We start from the raw sequence: 19,824 nt of genomic DNA, 5'->3' as shown, positions 1-19,824 counted from the left end.
AGCAGATGGTGTGAGCATCACCACGGGTGCCCGAGCCCAGGCTTCCAGGAAGCTGCCCGCAGCGTCACGGGGCAGATGGGGAGCATGCTGCGCGGGCACTGCGCAGCGTGCAGAGTCTGCGCAGGGGCTGGCAGCCACAGCTCCCACACGCTGCCCGGGTGAGCTGTCTAGCAGGCAGCAGCAGTTGTCACGGCACACCGAGCCGTCCTCGTGCACGGGGGCAACCCTGATGGCTCCGAGCGTGTTGACCCACGAGCGGCAGCCCAGCTCCCCCCACCCTGGGACCCAGCACCCAGCCAAACCCAGACTTACAAGTTCTCCCACTCCCTGCCAGGAGCACCACGGGGCCGGGGCGGGGAGAGAGAGAGAGAGAGAGAAGAGGTGAGCACCGGGTGTGCACCCCGAGTCCCTGCAGTGCACGCTGCCCATGAGCCCTCGTCGGCGCAGGTCTGCGCGGGGACCCCACCCCACCTCCCACCCAGCCCCTCTGTAGGGGCGAGCTCAGGGCACCTGGGCTGCCGGACCCCGCCTCAGAGCAAGGACTGAGCCAGTGCTGCCGGGGCCCTGCCTGCACCCCCCTGCCTCCACCCCCCCCCTGGCTGGGGCGGGCAGGGATGGCCGGGGCCACGGGGTGCAGGTGGGATGGGGTGGCAGTATGCGGGGCCATACGGCTTCATGTTGAAGAAGTCCTTGATGCCCTCAGGGCTGACGGGGCTCTTGCTCTTGTTCTTCTCGGCAACAGACTTCTCCTTGGTCCAGGTGAGATGCACCTTCTCAGGGGCCGTCTCCACCTCATCGCCAGGGGACTGGGAGCTGCTGGAGAAGGCGGTGGTGGTTTTGTCATGGATGAGCTGGACCTGCAGAGAGGAGAAGGGGACGGTGGGCAGGGGCTGGGGCCAGCCGCCTGCCCGGGCCTTGTCCTGGCACAGCACCTCACCTCCTCCTCCGGCTTCTCCTCGCCATCGCCCACCTGCTCCTCGGGGACGTTCAAGCGCAGGCGCGTGTTGGCGGGGTTCTTGCGCCGGATGGAGCCACGGGACTCGTCTGTGATGCTCTGGATCTGTGCAGGACAGGGTCAGTCAGGGGAGCGGGGCCGAAGAGGGCTTGGCTGGGCAGACCCCAGCCTGCTGCCCTGACTCCCTGGAAGGATGAATGCGCAGAGCTGCGGGGCTGCTCGGCTGGTGGCACAGCCACCACGGTGGCTGCATCCCATCCAGGCTGTCGTGCATCCTCACCTCCCGCTCCCGCTCATTCTTGGTGAGGTGCATTTGCTTGAGGATCTGGGAGCGCTGCTCCATCACTAGAGTCTTCTCGTAAGTGTAGGCAGAGATGTCACTCTCATGCTGCGGGGGGGAACAGGAGAAACCGTGGGGCAGGGTGAGCCGCACCCACTGCTCCCAGCCTGGCCCTGCCTGTCCTTGTGGACCTACATGTCCTCACGGCACTGCATGTCCCCATGGTGCTGCATGTCCCCGTGGTGGTGTGTGTCACCCCAAGGTGCTGTGTCTCCCTGTGGCAGGGTCTGTCTGGCTCTCCCATGTGCAGCATCCCTGACTGTAGCACGTGCCCCCATCCAGCACTCACCATCTCCACCACCTCCACCTCCGCAGTGATGCGCAGGTGGTACAGGAACGTGGTCAGGTCCTTCTTCATCTGGATGCTGTTGTCATCCATCTGCGCCACCGTGAAGATACGCATCTTGCACTTGCGCCAGACCTGCGAGGGAGGGAGGCATGGGCACGGCTTGGTGGGGATGGCCCCAGACCCCTGCCCGATGCCGTGGGGCCCAAGCTACCTTGTGGTGCCGGAGGAGGAAGGGCAGCAGCATGAGCATCCCCCCGTCATGGACGATCCACCAGACGTCGATGTGACCCTCCGAGAACCGCTCCTGGTTGCCCGGGAACATGGCGACATTCTTGGCCACCAGCAAGGCCAGATGCCCGGCCGTGGTCTCTCGCACCAGCTCTAGGAGGGGAAGGGCTACGTCAGCTGGGGTGGCTCTCAGATCCCCCACCCAGCTCGGCAGCACCCACCCTCCACGGTGCCTACCGATGAAGTTCCTCCAGGTCTGGTGGTCCTCCTTCTGGCGCCAGCTGCGGGGCCAGCCCACCAGCACCGTGTTGTGCTGCAGCCCCCCAAGCCCACTGGACTGGATGAGGTGGGACATGCCATCCCGCAGGTTGGAGGAGATCACCACCTGGCAAAATCCTTTCACCTTCTCCGCTTCCATCAGGCGGCGGATGGACTGGGGGTGGGAGCAGGGGGTCAGAGACCTCAGGGCCTGGGGACGGGTGCCTGCCGTAGGCACAGCAGCTGCCAGCCCTGGCAGTGGCACCCTGGCCAAGCAGGGTGCAGGGTGTGCGGTATTGGGCGTGGGGTACAGGGTGTGGGGTGAGGGGTGCAGGGTGTGGGATGCAGGTCCTCGTGGGGTGCCCAAGTCTCCATGCCCCACAGCAGGCTGGCAGCTCTGGGCCAGGAGGGGTGAGACCCGGCGGTGAGCGGAGCTGGCACACAGCTCTGCACCACGCGGAGCGGAGGGTGTCCCCGTGCCAGGGCTCTGATGGGCGGTGGAGCAGCAATTAGAGTTATTTACTCAGAGAAATTATAACATGTCTGCATGGGAGAGAAACTGTTTGCTTCCGAGGGCTTAATCTCATTAATGTGCCGCCCAGCTGGTGCAGAGGTGTGGGGGACGGGGAGGGCTCTCATTCCGGCAGGGAAAGTCTCCTGTCTCCCACCCTGCCTGGCATGGGGCCATGGGGGCTGTGGGGAGGGTCAGGGCTGCAGCAGCCACGGGGCAGCTGAGGTGCTGCTCAGCCCAGCAGCACAGCAGCCCCTGGCTGGGTGCCGTGCTGTGCCGTGCCGTGCTGTGCCGTGCCGTGCCAAGCCCTGCAGCAGCTGGCCAAGACTGGCCCAGCTGGTGCCGGTGTCTCTGGCATCTGGGGAAGGGGGCAGGGGTCTGGAGGTCCCTGCAGTGCCCTGAGCACCAGTGAAGCGTGGAGTCTCCGAGCTCTTCCTGGTGCCGCTCCGGTGCTCTCCCGGCCAGTCGGGGCCGCCAGCCCTGGCCACGGGGCAGAAATGCCGCCAGGGTCCCAGGGATGGCCATGGGCACCTGCTGCTGGCAGAACCCGGCCCGGTGCTGCAGTGGCCCCAGCGCCAGAAGCTCTCACCTCCTCTGCCCTCTGCGCCTGCGGGTGGTTGTCCAGGAAGGTCCCTTCCAGCACAGAGGCCACGATGGTGAGGCCTTTGCCAGCCTTGAGCTGTGACGTGAAGGACAGGAGCTGCGGGTGCACCACATTCTGCTCCTGATCCCCACGGACCAGGACCAGCAGCTGCGGCCTGGAAGGACGGTCCTGCAGTCAGCACCCACGCCCTGGCTGGCCCCCGCCCCAGCCCCCCCACAGCCCCCCACCCCCCGGCCCAGCCTCACCTCCAGTTCTTGGTGTGTGGGGGACCCTCCTCCAGCCGCAGCAGGGCGTAGCGGGCTGCGCTCAGGGACAGCCCCCGGATCCCATCGCCCCACTCCTTCTCCGCCCTGCGGGAACCGGCAGCACATAAGGGCTGCCCACAGCTCCAGCCATGGATCACTGCGCAGGCACCCCAGAGCATCCCGGGAGGAGCAACCTGGGGAAGCTGAGCAGCCCACACCGAGGGGCGACTGTCAGTGCTGGGCAGGGTCTGCGGCCCCGCGGCTACCCTTACCCGCGGTACTCGATGTATTTGTAGATGAGGCCGGCAATCAGCATGGCGACCAGTGCGTAGTACCAGGAGCAGATGAACATCAGCGCCAGGCAGAGGCTCATGCCCAGGAAGGACAGGGTCCTGTGGAGAGCACCGCGCTGTCAGTGCGCCCCGATCCCCACAGCGGTTCTGGAGTCCCCAGCCTGGCATGGCCCAGGGGGTGGCAGGACACCCCATCCCATCCGTTCCCGTTGCAGCCCATCCCGTCCCAGCTCACCAGTGGTAGTAGCGGAAGCGGGGCCGCCAGTTGGGCGTCCGCAGCAGCGTCTGCACCGCACATGCCAGGTTGACGAACATGTAGCACATGAGGAAAAACCTGCAGGAGAGAGTGCGAGGCTGAGCCGGGGACCGCCGCACCTCCCAGCCCCGGGGTGGCCAGTGTGGAAGTGGGTCCCACCAACGGACAGGGCAGCCGGGGCCGCGGAGCAACCAGGCCACAACACCGGCCAAGGAGGGTCCCTGGGTTCCCTGTGGGGCTCCCCTCTTCCCAGGTGGGGTCCAGGGTGGTGAGGGCATCCCCTCCCGAGGAGCAGAGACCTGCACGCACCACCCGCCCAGTTGGGGTGAGGGGGCGCAGGCCCGTCCGCCACTCGTGAAGGTGCAGGTGGACAGACCATGCTGCCTACATGGAGAGGATGGGAGCCACCTCGTCCAGGGAGGCGATCAGGATCCCAATCTCACAGATGCAGGCTGTGAGCAGCAGGGCCCACGTCGGCTCCCCGTTGGCTTTGCCGTGGCCGAAGACCTAGGAGCAGGGAAGGGAGAGGGCCGTGTCAGGGCTCTGTGATGCTGGCACTGTGCAGCATGAGGCGAGGGTCCTCAGCACAGCCCGACTGGGCTGGACACTCCCATGTGCCCAGCACTGGTCAGGAGCAGGGACCGGGTGCACTGGGGGCTGCACGAGCACCGCTGCGAACCGGCGCACATCCCGAGCCGGGTCCTGCTGGGGGAGCGGTCCCAGGGCCGGTAGGACTGGCTCCTGCTGCTGGTACAACCCCATTCCCGGCAGACCCCACGGCCATCCCTGCACCCAGAGCAGCCTCTGTCTCCCTGGAATCCCCACCCAGGGACGAGCTCCAGCTCAGTCTGGCCACAGCCAGTGTGCAGTCAGGCACCCCGTGCCCGGGACAGACACGCTGCCAGTGGAAAGCAGCTCCTCCTGTGGCTGCGGGGACACTGGGGGGGTCCGGGCACGAGGGCGGGGGCCGGGGGCGTGTGTCCAGACGCATTAGAGGGTGCGGGCGGTGTGAGCAAGCAAGAGCTTGGGCTGGGGCTGGCAGGGTGAAGGAGGGAGGATAAAATTAGCCTGCTCTTCCCTGGGGGGAAGCTGTCGGGTTGGATTTGGAGAGATGAGGTTGTGAGAACACGTCTTCAGAGAGCAGATAAAATATGAAGCGGCACGGCAGCAGGGGGAGGGGATCCTGACCTTTCCTGGCACTCTCCTCCCACCGACACCACGGCCAAATACAGCACCGGCGGTGCCGGCGAGACAAGGGCAGGGCAGCTGGACTGCCCTGCCAGGCAGTGGTGCCAGGAGGAGGCAGCACAGGCAGCGCGGGTGCCTGCTGGTCTCTCATGATGAGGGGAGCCACGGCCACAGTGGGTGCTCAGGGCCGGCAGTGCTGGGCTCGGGGGATGCCTACCCTGAGGAAGGGCACGATCCCGTCCCTGGAGATGGCTTGCAGGAGGCGGGGGGCTCCAGTGAGGCTCTGCAGCCCGGCCCCACATGTGGAAAAGAAGGAGCCGATGACAATGACCCACGGGGACGGCCATGCCAGGGTGCCAACCACCAGGTTTCCATTCACAGCTTCACCAAACCTGCAGGGCACCAGCATCACCCGCGGCTCCATCCCGTGGCCAAGCCCCGAGCGCGTCAGTGCCACGGCAACACAACCCAGCCCCCGGACAGGTCGGCCACCGAGGGGCACCGCTGGGGAGGGACGGGACTGGAAACGGACCCTGCCCCAGCTGCTCATGGCCCCCACCCCCCGCGGGGGGCGAGCAAGGGAGCGCGGTCCCAAGTAGCCGGGGTCTGTCCCCATCCCTCACCCGTGGCCCTGGGGGGGCAAGGGGAAGCTGTGGGATGGGGGTTCCCCATCCCCTCTGCCAGAAGGAGGTCGATTAAGGCTGCGTGCAGTTGAATCCCATTTGTGTTAGTGCTGGCGACCCAGAAGTGTCACCTGCCATGTGCAGCAAGCTGGGCTGCCCCAGATACGCAGGCAGCGCAGGCAGCCCTGCCTGTTGACAAACAAGCATGCTGCCTGCAGCCCTGGAGCGGGAGAAAGGGCTGCGGATGTGCAGCAAAACATGGGGGGGAGGGGTGAGGGCACACACGAGCCCCCAGCTCCTGTTACAAGCTCGGGCCGCCCCAAGAGTCCCCCCCTACCCAGCGCTATCACCCCGGGACCCCCACGGACCCTCCAGTGCTACTCCATCGGCCCACGGTGTCCCAGCTGCAGCCCCCCGCCAAGCCCCCACCTCCCCCGGGGGCTGACCCTGCTCCAGCCTGTTCCTGGGGGCTGCTCCCCAGGGGCTGCCAGGCTCCCCCCACACTGGCCCCAGGACACTCACTTGTCACGCAGGACGACCCCCTCGATGCACGCTCCGAAGAGGACAACGGAGCTGATATCTTCCGGGCAATCAAGGAGAGCCAGAAGGAAGCAGAGTCTCGCCTGCCTGCCCCCTGCCAGTGGGGCACCGGGACCCCCATCCCAGCCCAGCGGGGCACCCGAGAGGGTCCGCCCCACGCAGCAAGCCCACCCACCCTCAGCCCCACATCTCAGGCTCAGGTGAGCCCTGAAGGATACAGACCGCAGAGGTGGTGGCAATGGCTAGGATGGTGCCCGTGGGGATGGACTTCTGGGCGTCCCGCAGGTCTCCGGAGCGGTTGGAGCCAGCCATGATACCTGAGGAAAGAGGGGACAGTGCCATGGCAGGCAGAGCTGCAACCTTCGCCCATACCAGCCAGCAAGACAGCTCATGCCAAGTACCGCGTTAGCCTCAGGCGCGGCAGGGCACTGGCTCGGCGGCGTGCCAGGGCAGGGAGCGGGCACCCAGCACCCAGCCCGCTCCCCGGTCCCCTCAACACTTCCCCCCACAAGCCGCAGTCTGACGCCACTCAAGAATTAGGCTCAAAACGCTCTTAAGTGACTTGCCTCATTAGCCCTTAATTAGCTCAAGCAGGGACAGTGACTGCAGCAGTGACAGGGACAGAGTCCGTCCCCAGCGCTGCTCTGGGAAGGCAGGAGGCCAGGCTGGGACATGGCTGGCACCGGCAGGTCCGGCACAGCCCAAGGGATGACCTGCACTCCTGCTGCGGCAGCGGCCAGGGTGGCCGACCCATCGCGCCTGGCAGGGCAGGACCCTTCAGCCGGGACACAGCCACCTGTAGCTCAACCTGTGTTACTGAGGGGACACCACACAAAAACTGGGACCTGCCGGTAAGCGGGCGCCGGGTGGGAGGGTGCAGGGGACCGTGTGCCAAGCAGCGTCGCAGGGCCTGTCCGGTGCTGGACCCTGCCAGTGATCGCAGTGCCAGGAACAGCCCTGGGGGTCCTACTGACACCGGCAGAGCTGCAGACCGGACCCGGTGGCTGTGCCCCACGGCGGCTCTGCAGTGGGACTGGGGCGGGGGGGGGGCTCCTCCGCCCCCAGGCAGCTATAAATACTGGAGCCGCAGGACGTCAGCACGGCACCGAGCGGCACCGTCAGATCTGGAGCGCGGGCGGCTGCATGGGAGGCGCAGGCTGCAATCTACCCCCGCGCCGCCGCCGCACCCAGCACGGGGGGCAGGCGCACGTGGGGCTCTGCAGGAGCACGCCTGGCTGCACGTGCACTGGCAGATGCCCTGCAGCATGTGAGCTTGGCCGGCAGCGGCTCCCACCTGTGACCGAGGGGAAGTAGATGCCAACGAGCAGGGTGAAGTAGGAGGTCATGTCGCTGAAGACGTAGGGCTGGTCCATGTCCACCGGGGTGTCAGGGGGGCTCATGGAGGGCAGCCCCCGCTTCTCCACGATCACGCCCTTGGTCAGGTACGAGCTCCAGAGGTTCTCTGCGAGGAGGCAGGAGACCAGGCAGCACGGCCAGCGTGAGGAGGTGCTAAAGAGCCGCCCGCACCCGGCACAGCACCCTCCCGCCCTGCAGCCTAAAGGGACAGAGCATGGGGGTGTCCAGTGCTGCCTCCCCCCGCCCCAGCCTCACTAAGCAACCGGCATGGCCCGCAGCCAGGGCCACTGGCATCCGGTGGGCGAGGGATGGGGCATCGCTAGCCCGTCACAGATGTGCAGAAACACCCGGCGTGGGGACAGGCCCGGCAGCGCGGGTGAGTGATCAGAGCAGGTCTGTCCGGCCGCTGGCATCATCCCTGCAAGATACTGGAGCAGCTGACATGGGATTGCAGTAGCAAATAATTAAGAGGGTAATATAATTAATACTGATCAACACAGGTTTAAGGAAAGTGGATCGCGTCAAAGTAACTTGATAATGTTTTTGATGGGATTACAAGTGCGGGGCTGATGTAACAGGCTTAGCATCCCTCCACGTGCTGCCTTGGTCACTGATTGCGGTGAGAAACTGGAGCAGCAGAGAGCAGCCAGCGCCCGGGCATGGCGGGGAGATGCTGACAGCCCTTGGCACGGCATTGCAAAGGGGCTGCTGAGCGGCTCCAAAGAGGCCCCACAGGGACCAGTCCTCAGCACCCAGCGCTGAGCACCCCTCCCCAGCCGCATGACCTCCCCTTACCACTCTTGGGTGACAGACGGGGCTGGCAGCCCCCACCGACACAGCCCTGCCCAGCTTATCCTCCCAGAAAGGCACGTTTCTCCCCACAGGGAGACCCAGCGCCTGGGGCACTGCCAGCCTCAGCCACCTCTGCCGTGGCCACACGGTGACACCCCATCTCGAGATGCTGCCAGCCCCGTCACCCTCACCACCAGCTGCCCCAGGTCCTGGCTCTGCCCCGTACGCCCCAGATGCACTTGCCGTCTGCTGCCCTGACAAAGACTGGCTGGGCCGGGTGGGGGGTCCGCATCCCCCAGCAGGAGCAGGTGCCAGAGACTCCTTATCTGCCCCACGAGACCTCAGCGTGGGACACCATCAGGAGCCTCCCAAACACCCAGCAAACGTGCTCCACCACATTGCCGTGATGTGGCTTGGCAGCCGTAGCCCCAAGTGTCATGCACTTAGCGAAGTCCGAGTTCCCGTGCCTGAGTCCACACGGCCACCATGGCAGGGACGGGCTGGAGCAGCCCTGCAGCCGCCCAGCGCAGTCTCAGCCTCGGCACCTGGCAGAGCTGCCCTGCTGCAAGCACCAACCATGCCCGGGTGCCCCAGCCCCTGCCCTGCTCCGCAAGACCCGCCAGAGACGGGATCACTGCAAGCTCGCCGCATGCACCTGGCATGCTGCACGGCCAGCACAGCCACCACCCCGACACCCAGCCTGGCACCGCAGAAGCGCCTGGCCCAGCTGCTGAACCAGGGAAGGGTTGATCCTGCTCGCGGCTCCGTGGGCAGGGAAGCCTGACGGGGTGCTGCACTCCTGAGCCCCGACAACTGCCCCGGTGCGGAAGCGCCCAGAGCAGGTCCTGCCGGCACGGCCCTGCGGAGCAGGGGTCTGCAAACACCCTCTGAGTGTAGCACTGAGCATTGGCCTCCGCCGCCCCCTGTGGAGTGTGAGCACCTGGCAAATGTACCAGCAGCTCCGGAAAAACAGGTCAAAAGTGGCTCCTCCCAGCAAATTCACGAGTTTTTCTGCAGCCCTGGCCACTCTCCCAGCGTGGCTGCAGCCGCAGCAGCAAAGTGCCCCCGAGGGGCGATCGCTCCTCGTGAAACCTCAGATCGATACCAGCCTTTCTAAAGGCCAAGAGGAAGCAGAGGGAGGATTTACACCTCCCCAGTCTTTGGGCACCCTTCAGAGCCATCCTGCTGTGGTCTGGCTGGCACAGACCATGCACAGGCAGCTGCAGCACCCAGCTCGGTTGCGTGGTGCAGGAGTCCGTCCCCTGCCTGGCGTGGCATAAGCGTAGCTTGCTGCACCCGAGGGGCAGAGCAGTCCATGGCAGGGATTGCCCGTGCACCCCCTTACCTGGACCCGTCACTAGCTGCCCGCTCCCACAACACCTGCCTGGCATGCCTGAGGGGCCGGCCGCCCACGTGCACGACGGCCCCCCACGGCACTGGCCCCTCCACCAGCCCTGCCAGCAGAGCTGCCCAGCAGGCATGGCCGCTGCCCAACCATGGCTCCCTTAGGGCTTGTCCTGCGCCTCCATTCTCGTGCCCACATCCACATGCCTCCGTCCCTGCTCCTCCATCCCTGTGTCTCCATCCCCATGCCTCCATTCCCATCCCATGCACACCTTGGATGAGGCCGCTGGCGGCGCCGGGGATGCCCTCAATCTCAGTCACGTTGTTCATGGTGAAGTACTCGTCACAGGTGGCGTTGAGGAAGCGGGAGGTGCAGAAGAGCTCCCAGAGCTTGGAGCCCACTGTCTCATTCCCCTCCACCACCATCTTCGTGCAAAGGTCAAAGCCATGGCGGGAGAGGGTCCTGTTGCCCAGGAGGCAGATCCTGGTGGGGGGGCAGGCACTCAGCTGTGTGCCTGCGCACCCCAGCCCCACTGCAGCCCCACGGGACGCTGTACTCACGGGAAGCTTGGCGGGTCGAAGGCTGACTTGATGACACCGGCATAGATGGCGAGGATGGAGAGAATGACACAGCCCAGGAAGACCAAGGCAAACTTGTTGACGTACTTGACCCCCACGAACACCACAGTGGCCATGCAGGTCAGCACACAGGTGCCGTACACGCGCATGTTGTTGAGCATCGCAGCTGCCTCCCCACTGGCGTCCTCTGCCTTGAAGATGGCCATGGCTGGGAAGATGTAGGCCTGGGAGAGAGTCATGGCATCACCGCCTGGCTAACGGCTCCATGGAGGGGACACGGGGGAAGGGTCCCTCAGCCCCATTGCAAAGCCTCAGCTCCCTGATGGGCTACGAGGAGCGGGCAGCACGGGCAGGCGAAGGCAGAGCTGCCCTGCTAGGACCTGAGCCCTCAGCACCATGCTGGGGGGGAAGGACCAGGCACGTACCAGCAGGATTTCGATGGTGCCCAGGATGTACATGGCGCCGGCAAAGGTGGTGCCCAGGTAGAAGCAGAGCCCCACAGCCCCACCAAACTCGGGTCCCAGGGAGCGCGAGATCATGTAGTAGGAGCCACCCGCTGCCAGAGAGAGCAAAGGTGGGTCCCAGCCAGACCCCAGTAGCACCCCCTGCCCTGCCAGGCATCCCAGAGGGCAGGATGGAGACAGGGCAGCCCCGGACTCTGCTCCAGCACAGAGCAGGACACAGTCCCCAGGCCCTGGAGCAGCAGGAGTGACTGCGCCAGAAGAGCCATTCCCTGGGAGCCCAGCAGCCAGGTGTGATGACCGCAGGAACACGTGTACCCTGGGACGCCAGACAGGCGCTGGAGCCCCAGGGACATGGGCCATGCACTGCACTGTTCTCCCAGAGGAGCCCTTAGAGCGAGGCTGCCAGCATTGATGGTCCCACCGTGGCAGCAGGATGATAAATAGCTTTAGGCACAGCTCGCCCACTCCCAGCTCCCCAGGGAGCTCTAGGGGGCGGCAGCCCAGGGGCACCTGCATGGCCAGACCCTGCTGGTGCCTCTCCGGGGTAGAGACCACACACAGCAGTGTCCTTGCGTCTGGCACAGCTCGGGGCGGAGGGCAGGAGAGGCCGCCCCACTGCCCAGCCTGCGGTGCCCCGCACGCCCGGCTCCCCATCCTCCCGCCGGCATGTCTCCCTGGCTCCCCCACGGCCTCGCCAGTCTGGCAGAGGGAGGAGCCGCGGCTGGCGGCTCTCACTGCCATCTGCACCTCGCAGCTCTGGGGACGGGTGGCAGCTCCAGCTCCGCGCTCCCCCGGGCCATGGGGAACCCGCGCAGGCTGGTGGCAGAAGGCTAAGGAGCGGCTGTCGGCTACGTCCACCCTCCCAAGCGCAGCGCGGGGCAGGCCCAGAGCTCAGCTGGCATGGCCCAGGGAACGGGAAGGTTTCAGGGGATGTTCTCTGGGAAAAGCCCTTTGTCACACTCAGCCCAGCCCTTCTGGGGCACAGGAGCCCCTGCACGCGCCCAAAGCAGCAGGGAGCCAGCTCCCCCCGCCCCTGGCATGGACACGGGCTCGGCTCTACCTGGCACCACGCCGTTGGTGGCGATCGCACTCATGGATATGGCCGTCAGCATTGTCTGCGGGAAGAAACACAGTGTTGGCACCCGGCAGAGCTCCCTCCTCGCTGGGGCAGAGGGACAGGGGAGCGGGAAGGGGTAGCTGGGGCCATGCTAGGACATGGGGTTCCCCGGGGCCACACTGAGAAGTGACACAGGGCTGGGATGCCCGTGGAAGAGCCGGATGGATAGATGGATGGGCAGGCGGGGTTGCTGGCTGGCAGTGCAGCTGGCGGGCTGAGCCCCTTGGAGGGACTTGCAGCGCTGCGAGGGGTGGGGGGTACCCAGGCTGCCCAGGATGCTGCCCGTCTTCAGCCCCCCCAGCCTCTGCCCTGGGGCCACTGTCCTGGTGGGATGGCTCACTGCAGTGCAGCATGCAGGGCCAGCGCAGGGGACCCCCCGCCACATCCCCCTGGCATGGCAGCTATGATCTGGGTTGCCATTTGAGCACTGTTCTGCTGCTGATTCCTTTGGGAAGCTGGAAACTTCTCCTTGCTGTAAGTGGGGCAGGAGCAGGAGCAGGGGCATGGACAGGGTGGGTTGGCAGCTAGTGCACCTCTCTGCAGCCCAGTCAGCCCAGCTGGCGACCCCCAGACCCCAGGCGAGGCCAGCAGGGGCCCGGCCGGCTCCGTCACTCACGCAGGAGCAGCAGAGGAAGACCATGCAGAAGGACTCCATGATGCCGGCGATCCCCACCACCCAGGTGAGGCGCAGGAAGAGAATGACCCCAAAGATGTTCTGGAGGCAGGGCAGGTAGACGCCCATGAAGGTGCCCATCCGCGGGGCCTGCCAAGGGAGCAGGCAGCCATTAGGGCTCATGGGCCTGGCTGGCAGAGGAGCGAGGGGTCCCACTCCTCCTGCAACGCAGCCAGGGACCCCCGGTGAAACCGCCCCCCCCAGCAGGGGCCGAGGGACCCGGCCGTCCCCGGGGCAGCCCGTGGCCCAGCACTGCACAGGCAGGGGCCAGGAGAAGGGGCTGTGTCCCTCCTGCGTCCCTCACCTGCACTGGCTTCTTCTTGCCCCCGTCATTGTTCTCGGCCTCCTCATGCTCCCGGCTGCCCTGTGGCAGGTTGGTGTAGTTGGCCAGCCCGCTCAGCAGGGATGAGACCATGGGGCTGGTGTCCATCTCCTCCTGCGGAGAGCAGAGCCCCGAGCCATGAGGACAGTCCCTCGGCACGGCTGCGGCAGCTGGGAGACCCTGGCCTGGGGCTTTGGCATGTCCCAGTGCCCCTCTCTGCCCTGCCGCCCGCGTGCCATACCTCAAAGAGGGCCATGTTCTTGCCATCATACTCTTTGCCTTTCTCCAGGTCCGTGCTGTTGATGAAGGGGCTGCTCTCCTTGGGATTGCCATCACCTGCAGAGATGCCTCTGGGTCAGCCAGGCAGCCCCTGCTCCAGCCCGTGCTGGGAGAGCATCTGCCCCGCGGGGCTGCCGCTGCGAGGGCTCACGGCTGCAGCTCAGCTCCCACGGGTGGGCTGCCAGGGCCATGGGCACCATGCTCACGCCCAGGACAGGCAGCCCCTGCATCCCAGCTGCCAGCATCGCGTCTTGCGCCATGCACAGGCGGGGGCCGTCTGTCCCCAGGAGCCACGCTCTGCCCTGCCCGGCCAGGCCGACCCGCGGACCAGCCGGAGCGCATCCACGCAGTGAGGCGGATCCAGGGGGAACCCTCCCGGCAGGACGGCTGGCAGCAATAACTCACGGCACGGGGCACCTGCTGGTGAGCACGCCGGGGCTGCCTGTAGTGCTGTGTCTGCAGGGGCAGGATCCAGCCGGCTGCTCAGCGCACCACTGCAGAGGACGGTCCCGGCGCGGTGCCTGGGAGCGGGGCGAGCTGCCGGATGTCTGGTCCTGTTCCCTGACATGCACCACAGGAGCAGGGGCCATGGCCTGGACCGCTGTGCCGCAAGGCGGGGAGGTGTCCAGCAGTGCTGCCACCGAGGGCAGGTGCTGCTGCTCTGCCCGGGGCAGCGGAGCCGCCTGCAGCGGCGCAGAGCCCGCAGAGCTGCTGGGACAGGGCCCGTGGCTGCTCACTGCATTAACGACCTCGTGCAGAAGAAACCTGGAGTCGGCTTAATAGCAAGGAAAACAGCCGCGCTGCAGAGCAGCAGAAATAAATCAGGCTGGAAATGGAGCGGCAGCGAGGATGATGCCGCCGGAGCAGCACAGCCCTGAGTGGAGGCCCAGAGGGGAGGGGGGCAGGGGCCGTGTGGGGCCGGGGAAGCAAAGGACACAGTGCTGGGCAGAGCGGCTCAGTGGGCGAGGGCCCCTGCGGCACAGGGAAACCCAGGCAGTGGGCCTGGTCCCCAGCCCTGGGTGGGAGGAGAGGGGCTCCCCCCCATGCACCCATGGCCCCGCAGCCAGGGCAATTGCACTGCCAGCGGCAGCAGCACTGCCAGGCAGGCTGCCTCCACAGGCAGGGTTACAGACTTGCTCCGCACTCCGGGCCCAGGGCAAGAGCCATCCCCTCTGCCGGCCTTGGGACTGTGGAGGGAGCGCCTCGGGACACATGGATGGCACAGGGGCTGCCTGTGGACCAGGGTGGTGCAGCCACCCATGCACCGCAGCAGCCCCAGGACAGACCCCGTGAACGTTTAGAGCAGCCCGGTCCTTTGAAGACCACCTGCCTCCTGCCAGTTGACTCGTATTCGGGATCCTGGGAGCCAGTTTGCCTGTGTGCAGTGGTGATTCACCATCTGCAATTTTCCCGGCAGACACGGCGCTCCTGGCTGACCGGGAGGTGAAGCCCAGAGTGCCGCAGGTGATGCCAACCCCATTGGTTCCCAGGCTCCTCCAGCATGGGGCAGCGGGGCGACAGTGCCCCTGATGGCGCAGCCAAACTGCAGGGTAGAGCCTGCAGGCTCCTCCTGTGCAGGAATGGCCGTGGCGGCGGCACCGGGACACTCTGGCCCACAGGTCGGCTGGCCTCACTCTGGAGCCCCCTCGGACGCACACCCAGTGCCATGCGCTGCAGCGCCGGCACGTTCCCTGCCCTGTGTCCCCCACCAAAGGATGCGCGGGGGGTTCTCAGTGCGGACCCAACGTGCTCCTTGCTCCGGGTTTGGTCTAAAGTGCCACACCCAGCGCTTGTTAGGTAACAGCGGCAGTGCGAGCTGGCACCCACCCGCTCGCCACGGCTCCCACCCACCCGCACCAGCTCCAGGGATCACACGGATGTGAAACGTCCACCACGCCAACGGGGACAACCTCCAGGCCAATGGTGGGGCCCCTCCCCAGCGCAGGGGCGCGAGGGCGCAGGACCAGGGGTGTCCGGAGCCCACCTTTCCCCCTAGGACTGAGCGGGGCCAGGCAGCGCCTCGGGGGCACGGGGGCACAGGGGCAGGGGCAGCCTGGCAGGGGTGAACGCGCTCGCAGTCTGGCAAAGCCCTGGGACCCCACCAGGAGAGCGGAGCCCACGGGGGCCTCGCCTCGCCGCCTGGTACCCAGCCGACGACATCACCGTGCTGGTTTCCATGGCAACAGCGAGCCACGGCTGCCTTGGCTCCCACTCTTATGTAACAGCACAGGCGGCCGGACGCTGGCCCCGCACGGCACCTGTGCCCCGGCCCACCAGCACCCGCCAGACCGCGTGGCCGGGAACCCCGGCCCCAGCCCGTGCCGACCCCACAGGACTGGCACTGCCCGACTCCGCACGACAGACACAGGCAGCACCCGAGGGTGCCCACGCTCCAACCCACCAGCACCACAACAGCACCGAAGCCTCGCAGTCCCTCCACCCCCCAGCCCGGGGCACCACTACTCTCCAGCACCGCAGGAACCGTGGCCCCATGCTGGCATCGCCCGGGCTGCCAGGGCTGGCCCAGGGCACAGGAGCCCCTCACCTGGTGGTGCCGCCGGGAGGACCAGCACCGGGAGAGGCCCCAGGCTGGCAGGAAGTGGGGACACAGGGACATGCACGCGGCACAGTTCTGGCATCCCTGGGACACAGCTCGGGAGGATCCCCAGCCACCCGCCTCGCCCCTGGCCCCACAGGCTGGAAGGAGTTAAGTGCCAGGGCTGCAGGGTCCCAGGTGACGATCTGCTCCCCACTCCTGCCAGAGACCATTTTGCCGCAGAGGGGCTGGTGCAGCCTCTCCCTGGCAGCTGCCACAGGATTTGTGGTCTGTGCAGGCAGAGGCAGGCAGGGGCACCGCAGCCCGTCCTGGGCAGGGCCCACCCCGTCCCCCACCCACCACTGCCACGGCCAGTCCCTGCCCAGCGGCACCGAGGGGGTGACACCTCCCAGCCATGGGGACATGCAGGACCCCCAGAGCCTGCTGGGCCTGCCCGTGCCCCCCAGCACAGCCCGGGGATGAGTGGCACTGGGGCAGGAGCACAGGATGGGGCTGGGCAATGCCGAGGCCAGGCAGCCCAACACGGGAGAGGCGGCGTGAGCAGAGCAGAGCCGAGCCGTGCCAGGCTTCGATCCCGGCGCTCAGCCACCCCCCTCCCTAGGGATCACTCAACATGAATCGGCCTTTTAATTTGCTGCGGCGGCTGGAAGGGCTCACGGCGGGATTGCTGGCAGGAACCCGCAGCCCCGCTGTGGGCACTGCGCAGTCCCACTCGTGGCAGGGGTTACCGCCGACCCTGCCTCCCCAGGGCATCCCAAAACCGATCCCACCACCTGCCCCGGCAGCCTGGGGCCCCCAGAGCCGAGGGACCGTCCCTGCACCCCCGGGAGCTCACCCGCCCCACAAGACAGCGCTCGAGCTGCAGCGATAGCCACAATGTGATCTAATGGCTTTTTAGTCAGCCCTAAATTGGGTTGGGAAGCATCATGTCCCTTACCCCAAATCCTCCCTAATCGCTTTACATGGCGCAGGGCACCAAGCACTGGCTGGGGGAGCCCAGGAAGCCAAACCCTATGGACTAATTTAACCAGAGCTACTGCCGGGGCTGCTGCCTGTTCCTGCCCGGCCGCGGCCAGCCCGTCCCCTCCACGGCACACCGCGAGGGCTGGCTCCCTCGTGGCCACCACGCATGGTGAGCCCTGGCCAGGGACATTGGGCACTGGGGCTGTGGCGCCATCCAAGAGGAGCAGCGGGTGAGCGGGGACATGGCAGGGGCAGCCGCAGCCCCACACTCCCCCTGCGCCTCCGTCTGTGCTCCTGCAGTGCCCCAGGGCCTGCCGGGTGCTGGCACAGGGATGCTGACAGCTCAGGGACCCCCTGCATGGGCCTGGCCGCTGGCCCCTCCTGTACCGCTCCTCTGTACCAGTCCCGCCAGCCCTAGGGGCAGCAGCACTGCGGCGGCTGCTCACGGCACCCGGGGACGCCCCAGGGCTCCCCAGAGGTGCACAGGGCACCTTGACTTTTGCCAGAGCGTTTCACAGCACCAGCTGGCAAGCAGCCTCCTCCTGCTCCCCAGGGCTCTGCCCGCAGCCAGCGGTAAGGGGCACCCCAGGGTGACCCCAGCAGCCCAGCAAGCACATGGGTGAGCACGTGGCCCTGGCTGATATCCCCAGCTGCTGCCGTTTTGCAGGAGCTGCTGGCTGGAGAGGCCATGGTGCTGTTCTGTCACCCCTGGCCATCAAGGGGACTTGGCCGCACGTCCACTGGCCTGGCCCTGGGCTGCTGGCCTGGGGGTGCCTAAGGCAGATGGGGATGGCCAAGGGGCCCTTATGGCAGCTGGCATCTCTGCTCCTACCCAGGCTTCCTTCTCCCCTGAGCAAGGGTATCTGCCAGCTGCTCCGGGTAGGGTAACCCTTGGAGAGGCCATGGAGCCCGCACCGAGGCAGAGACCAGTGGCTGGAGCAGCACTGGCTTGTGCTGGCAGCATGCACAGCAGTGCCGGCTCCCGGCTGTAGTGCAGCAGTGGGATGGGGGGGTTGGAGGGTGGGATGATCCCCCTGCCCTTGGGCTGCGCTTTGCCCCTCCAGCCAGCAGGCACACCGAATGGCCGTTTGGGCTGGATTCTTTCACTGCCTGACCCAAATTGGACCAACTGCTACTTCAGTCCTATCCTCTTCCTTCCTAAACCCGGGATTATCCTCCCTTTGATCAGCCGGCCCTGCAGGCGCAGGATTTCCAGCACAGGCGCTTTGGCTGGCTGCGTTTAAACAGCTTCCCAGATTCTCCAACAGCCCAAGCCCTGCCTTGGAAATGGCCGTGGACAGAAGCTCCAGCAAAGCTCCTGGCCCCAGGTCTCCCCTCCTTGGGCAGCTCAGTGCCTCCAGGCTGGAGCGCTGGCACAGCAGCCTGCAGCGGGGCTGTGTCTGACATTTCCACACCCCAAACAGAGCGGTGCAAGCTGCCAGCCTGGACACTGCAGGCAGCAGCCCTGCCTGCTCCCCCACTCCCCACCTCCTCCCCAGAAGGTCTGCCACCGGCCCAGCCCTCGTGGGGCTGCCAGGTTTGGAGCCCTTCCAGCCCTTGTCATGAGGCTCTCACAGGCTGTCCAGAGCAGGGACCTGAGTAGGAATGCAGCTCGGCCTTTCCGACAGAAACGGCCTAAGTGGCACCCAGGGCTTCAGCAGCTCCACTGGGCTCGGCCAGCACTGGAGCAGCCGCGATGCGTGGGGGGCCCCACTGGCATGCAACAGCTCTGGCACACCCCCCCTGGGTCGTCCACAGTCCCTGCAGACAGACCCCACGCAGGGACCTCAGTGCGACCCCTCGGCTGGGGGGGCAACCCCACTCCCCTGCAGCAGCCGCCCTCGGCATGGGTGTGGAGGGCCCTGCTATGCCGTTCCCCGCAGACACTCCCCTGCTTTCCCAAGCCCCCCAGGGCCCCTGCTGCCTTCAGCCCCATGCCCGCCGGTCCACAGGGCACCATCTTGCCAGGCCCAGCTCCAGGGACAGTCTGCCTGGTCCCTCTGTAGCGGCACCGTGTCCAATCCTCCCACCAGACCCCAGCAAGGCAGAAACGCCTGCCGCCACACCGCCGGCACTGCTGCGATGGAAACGCAGAGAGTGGGATAGATCCTGCTGCTGTAGAGGGCAAGGGGAGGGCGAGAGCCCAGGGAAGGGCACGGCCGGGGGCCAGCGCGGCTCCCCCCAGCCCGGCAAGGTGCCCCCAAAAGACTCCTGCCAGCCCTGACCTTGAGTGGAGCCATGAATAAACAAGCAAATAAACAGGCTCAGGTCGGCAGAGCAGAGCGAACACCAAAAGCCACGTTGTGGCTGTGCCCAGAGCCTCACTGCAGGCAGCCAGGGACTTCTGCAGCAACTGCCAGAGCCGGCTGTTCCCTCCTGGCTGGGGCTTTCAGCAGACCCTGCAAGGGGACCTGGTGAGGGAAGCTGGTGGGGGGCTGCGGGGAGTCAGAGAGGCACTGCAGGTCCCCTTGGGCTCATCGCTGCATTTCCCTGGCTCCGACCCATCCCTGTAGCTGACAGAAACACCTGCAGGAGAGGGTGCTGCACTGGCCCAGCCACCTGGGGCTGGACATGGCCCCACAGGGGCCCGAGGACCCTCCACAGCAGCTTGACTGTTGGCGGGTGCCCCGGGGAGAGCTCAGGCCAAAGTGCCAGCAGTCGCGTGGCCGCTGCCAGGGCCTGGCGGCCCCACTGCCCGTAGGGCTGCAGCCCCATCCCCTCGCCCGCAGCGGCCCTGCCCGCCTGCACTGCGCTGGGGGTGCAGCATGCCCGGCATGGCACAGGTTGGCAGGGAATGGCACAGCTTGGGCCGGACTGGCAGGGCACGACACGGACTAGACCGAGCGGACCAGCTCGGCTTGGCTTGGGTCGGCACGGCACAGCTTGGCTTGGCTTGGCACGGTACAGCTCGGCACAGCTCGGCACTGCAGACCGCAGCGGCCCCGGGCCGAGCGGCTCCTGCCAGACCCGGCGCAGGGCCCGGCGACCGCTTCAGCACCACGGACAGCGGTGGCGGCGGCGCGGGGCGGGCAGAGCCCCCACGGCCCG

General features: G+C 66.7%; 1 protein-coding gene across 2 annotated transcripts in view; it reads right to left on the bottom strand.

Moving 5' to 3' along the window:
* Positions 1–19,824, bottom strand: part of SLC12A5 (solute carrier family 12 member 5) — a 33,664-nt gene that overhangs the window by 5,797 nt on the left and 8,043 nt on the right. For both annotated transcript variants that reach the window (XM_075166999.1, XM_075167000.1), the window contains exons 2-24: positions 13,219–13,313; positions 12,960–13,091; positions 12,599–12,745; positions 11,926–11,980; positions 10,827–10,957; positions 10,384–10,625; positions 10,095–10,306; positions 7,625–7,792; positions 6,549–6,647; positions 6,313–6,370; positions 5,385–5,559; positions 4,368–4,486; positions 3,959–4,057; positions 3,703–3,822; positions 3,431–3,535; positions 3,171–3,339; positions 2,050–2,245; positions 1,796–1,965; positions 1,585–1,716; positions 1,236–1,343; positions 938–1,060; positions 670–857; positions 313–327 (exon numbers count right to left, since the gene is read on the bottom strand). In XM_075166999.1, coding sequence (XP_075023100.1) covers positions 313–327; positions 670–857; positions 938–1,060; positions 1,236–1,343; positions 1,585–1,716; positions 1,796–1,965; positions 2,050–2,245; positions 3,171–3,339; positions 3,431–3,535; positions 3,703–3,822; positions 3,959–4,057; positions 4,368–4,486; positions 5,385–5,559; positions 6,313–6,370; positions 6,549–6,647; positions 7,625–7,792; positions 10,095–10,306; positions 10,384–10,625; positions 10,827–10,957; positions 11,926–11,980; positions 12,599–12,745; positions 12,960–13,091; positions 13,219–13,313 — 3,058 coding nt within the window. The remainder of the gene's footprint in view (positions 1–312; positions 328–669; positions 858–937; positions 1,061–1,235; positions 1,344–1,584; positions 1,717–1,795; positions 1,966–2,049; positions 2,246–3,170; positions 3,340–3,430; positions 3,536–3,702; positions 3,823–3,958; positions 4,058–4,367; positions 4,487–5,384; positions 5,560–6,312; positions 6,371–6,548; positions 6,648–7,624; positions 7,793–10,094; positions 10,307–10,383; positions 10,626–10,826; positions 10,958–11,925; positions 11,981–12,598; positions 12,746–12,959; positions 13,092–13,218; positions 13,314–19,824) is intronic.

The sequence above is a fragment of the Calonectris borealis genome, chromosome 17 (assembly GCF_964195595.1).
Source record: "Calonectris borealis chromosome 17, bCalBor7.hap1.2, whole genome shotgun sequence".
Lineage (NCBI taxonomy): Eukaryota > Metazoa > Chordata > Aves > Procellariiformes > Procellariidae > Calonectris > Calonectris borealis.
The sequence above is the reverse complement of the archived record's forward strand: the minus strand, read 5'-3'. Positions and strand labels throughout refer to the sequence as shown.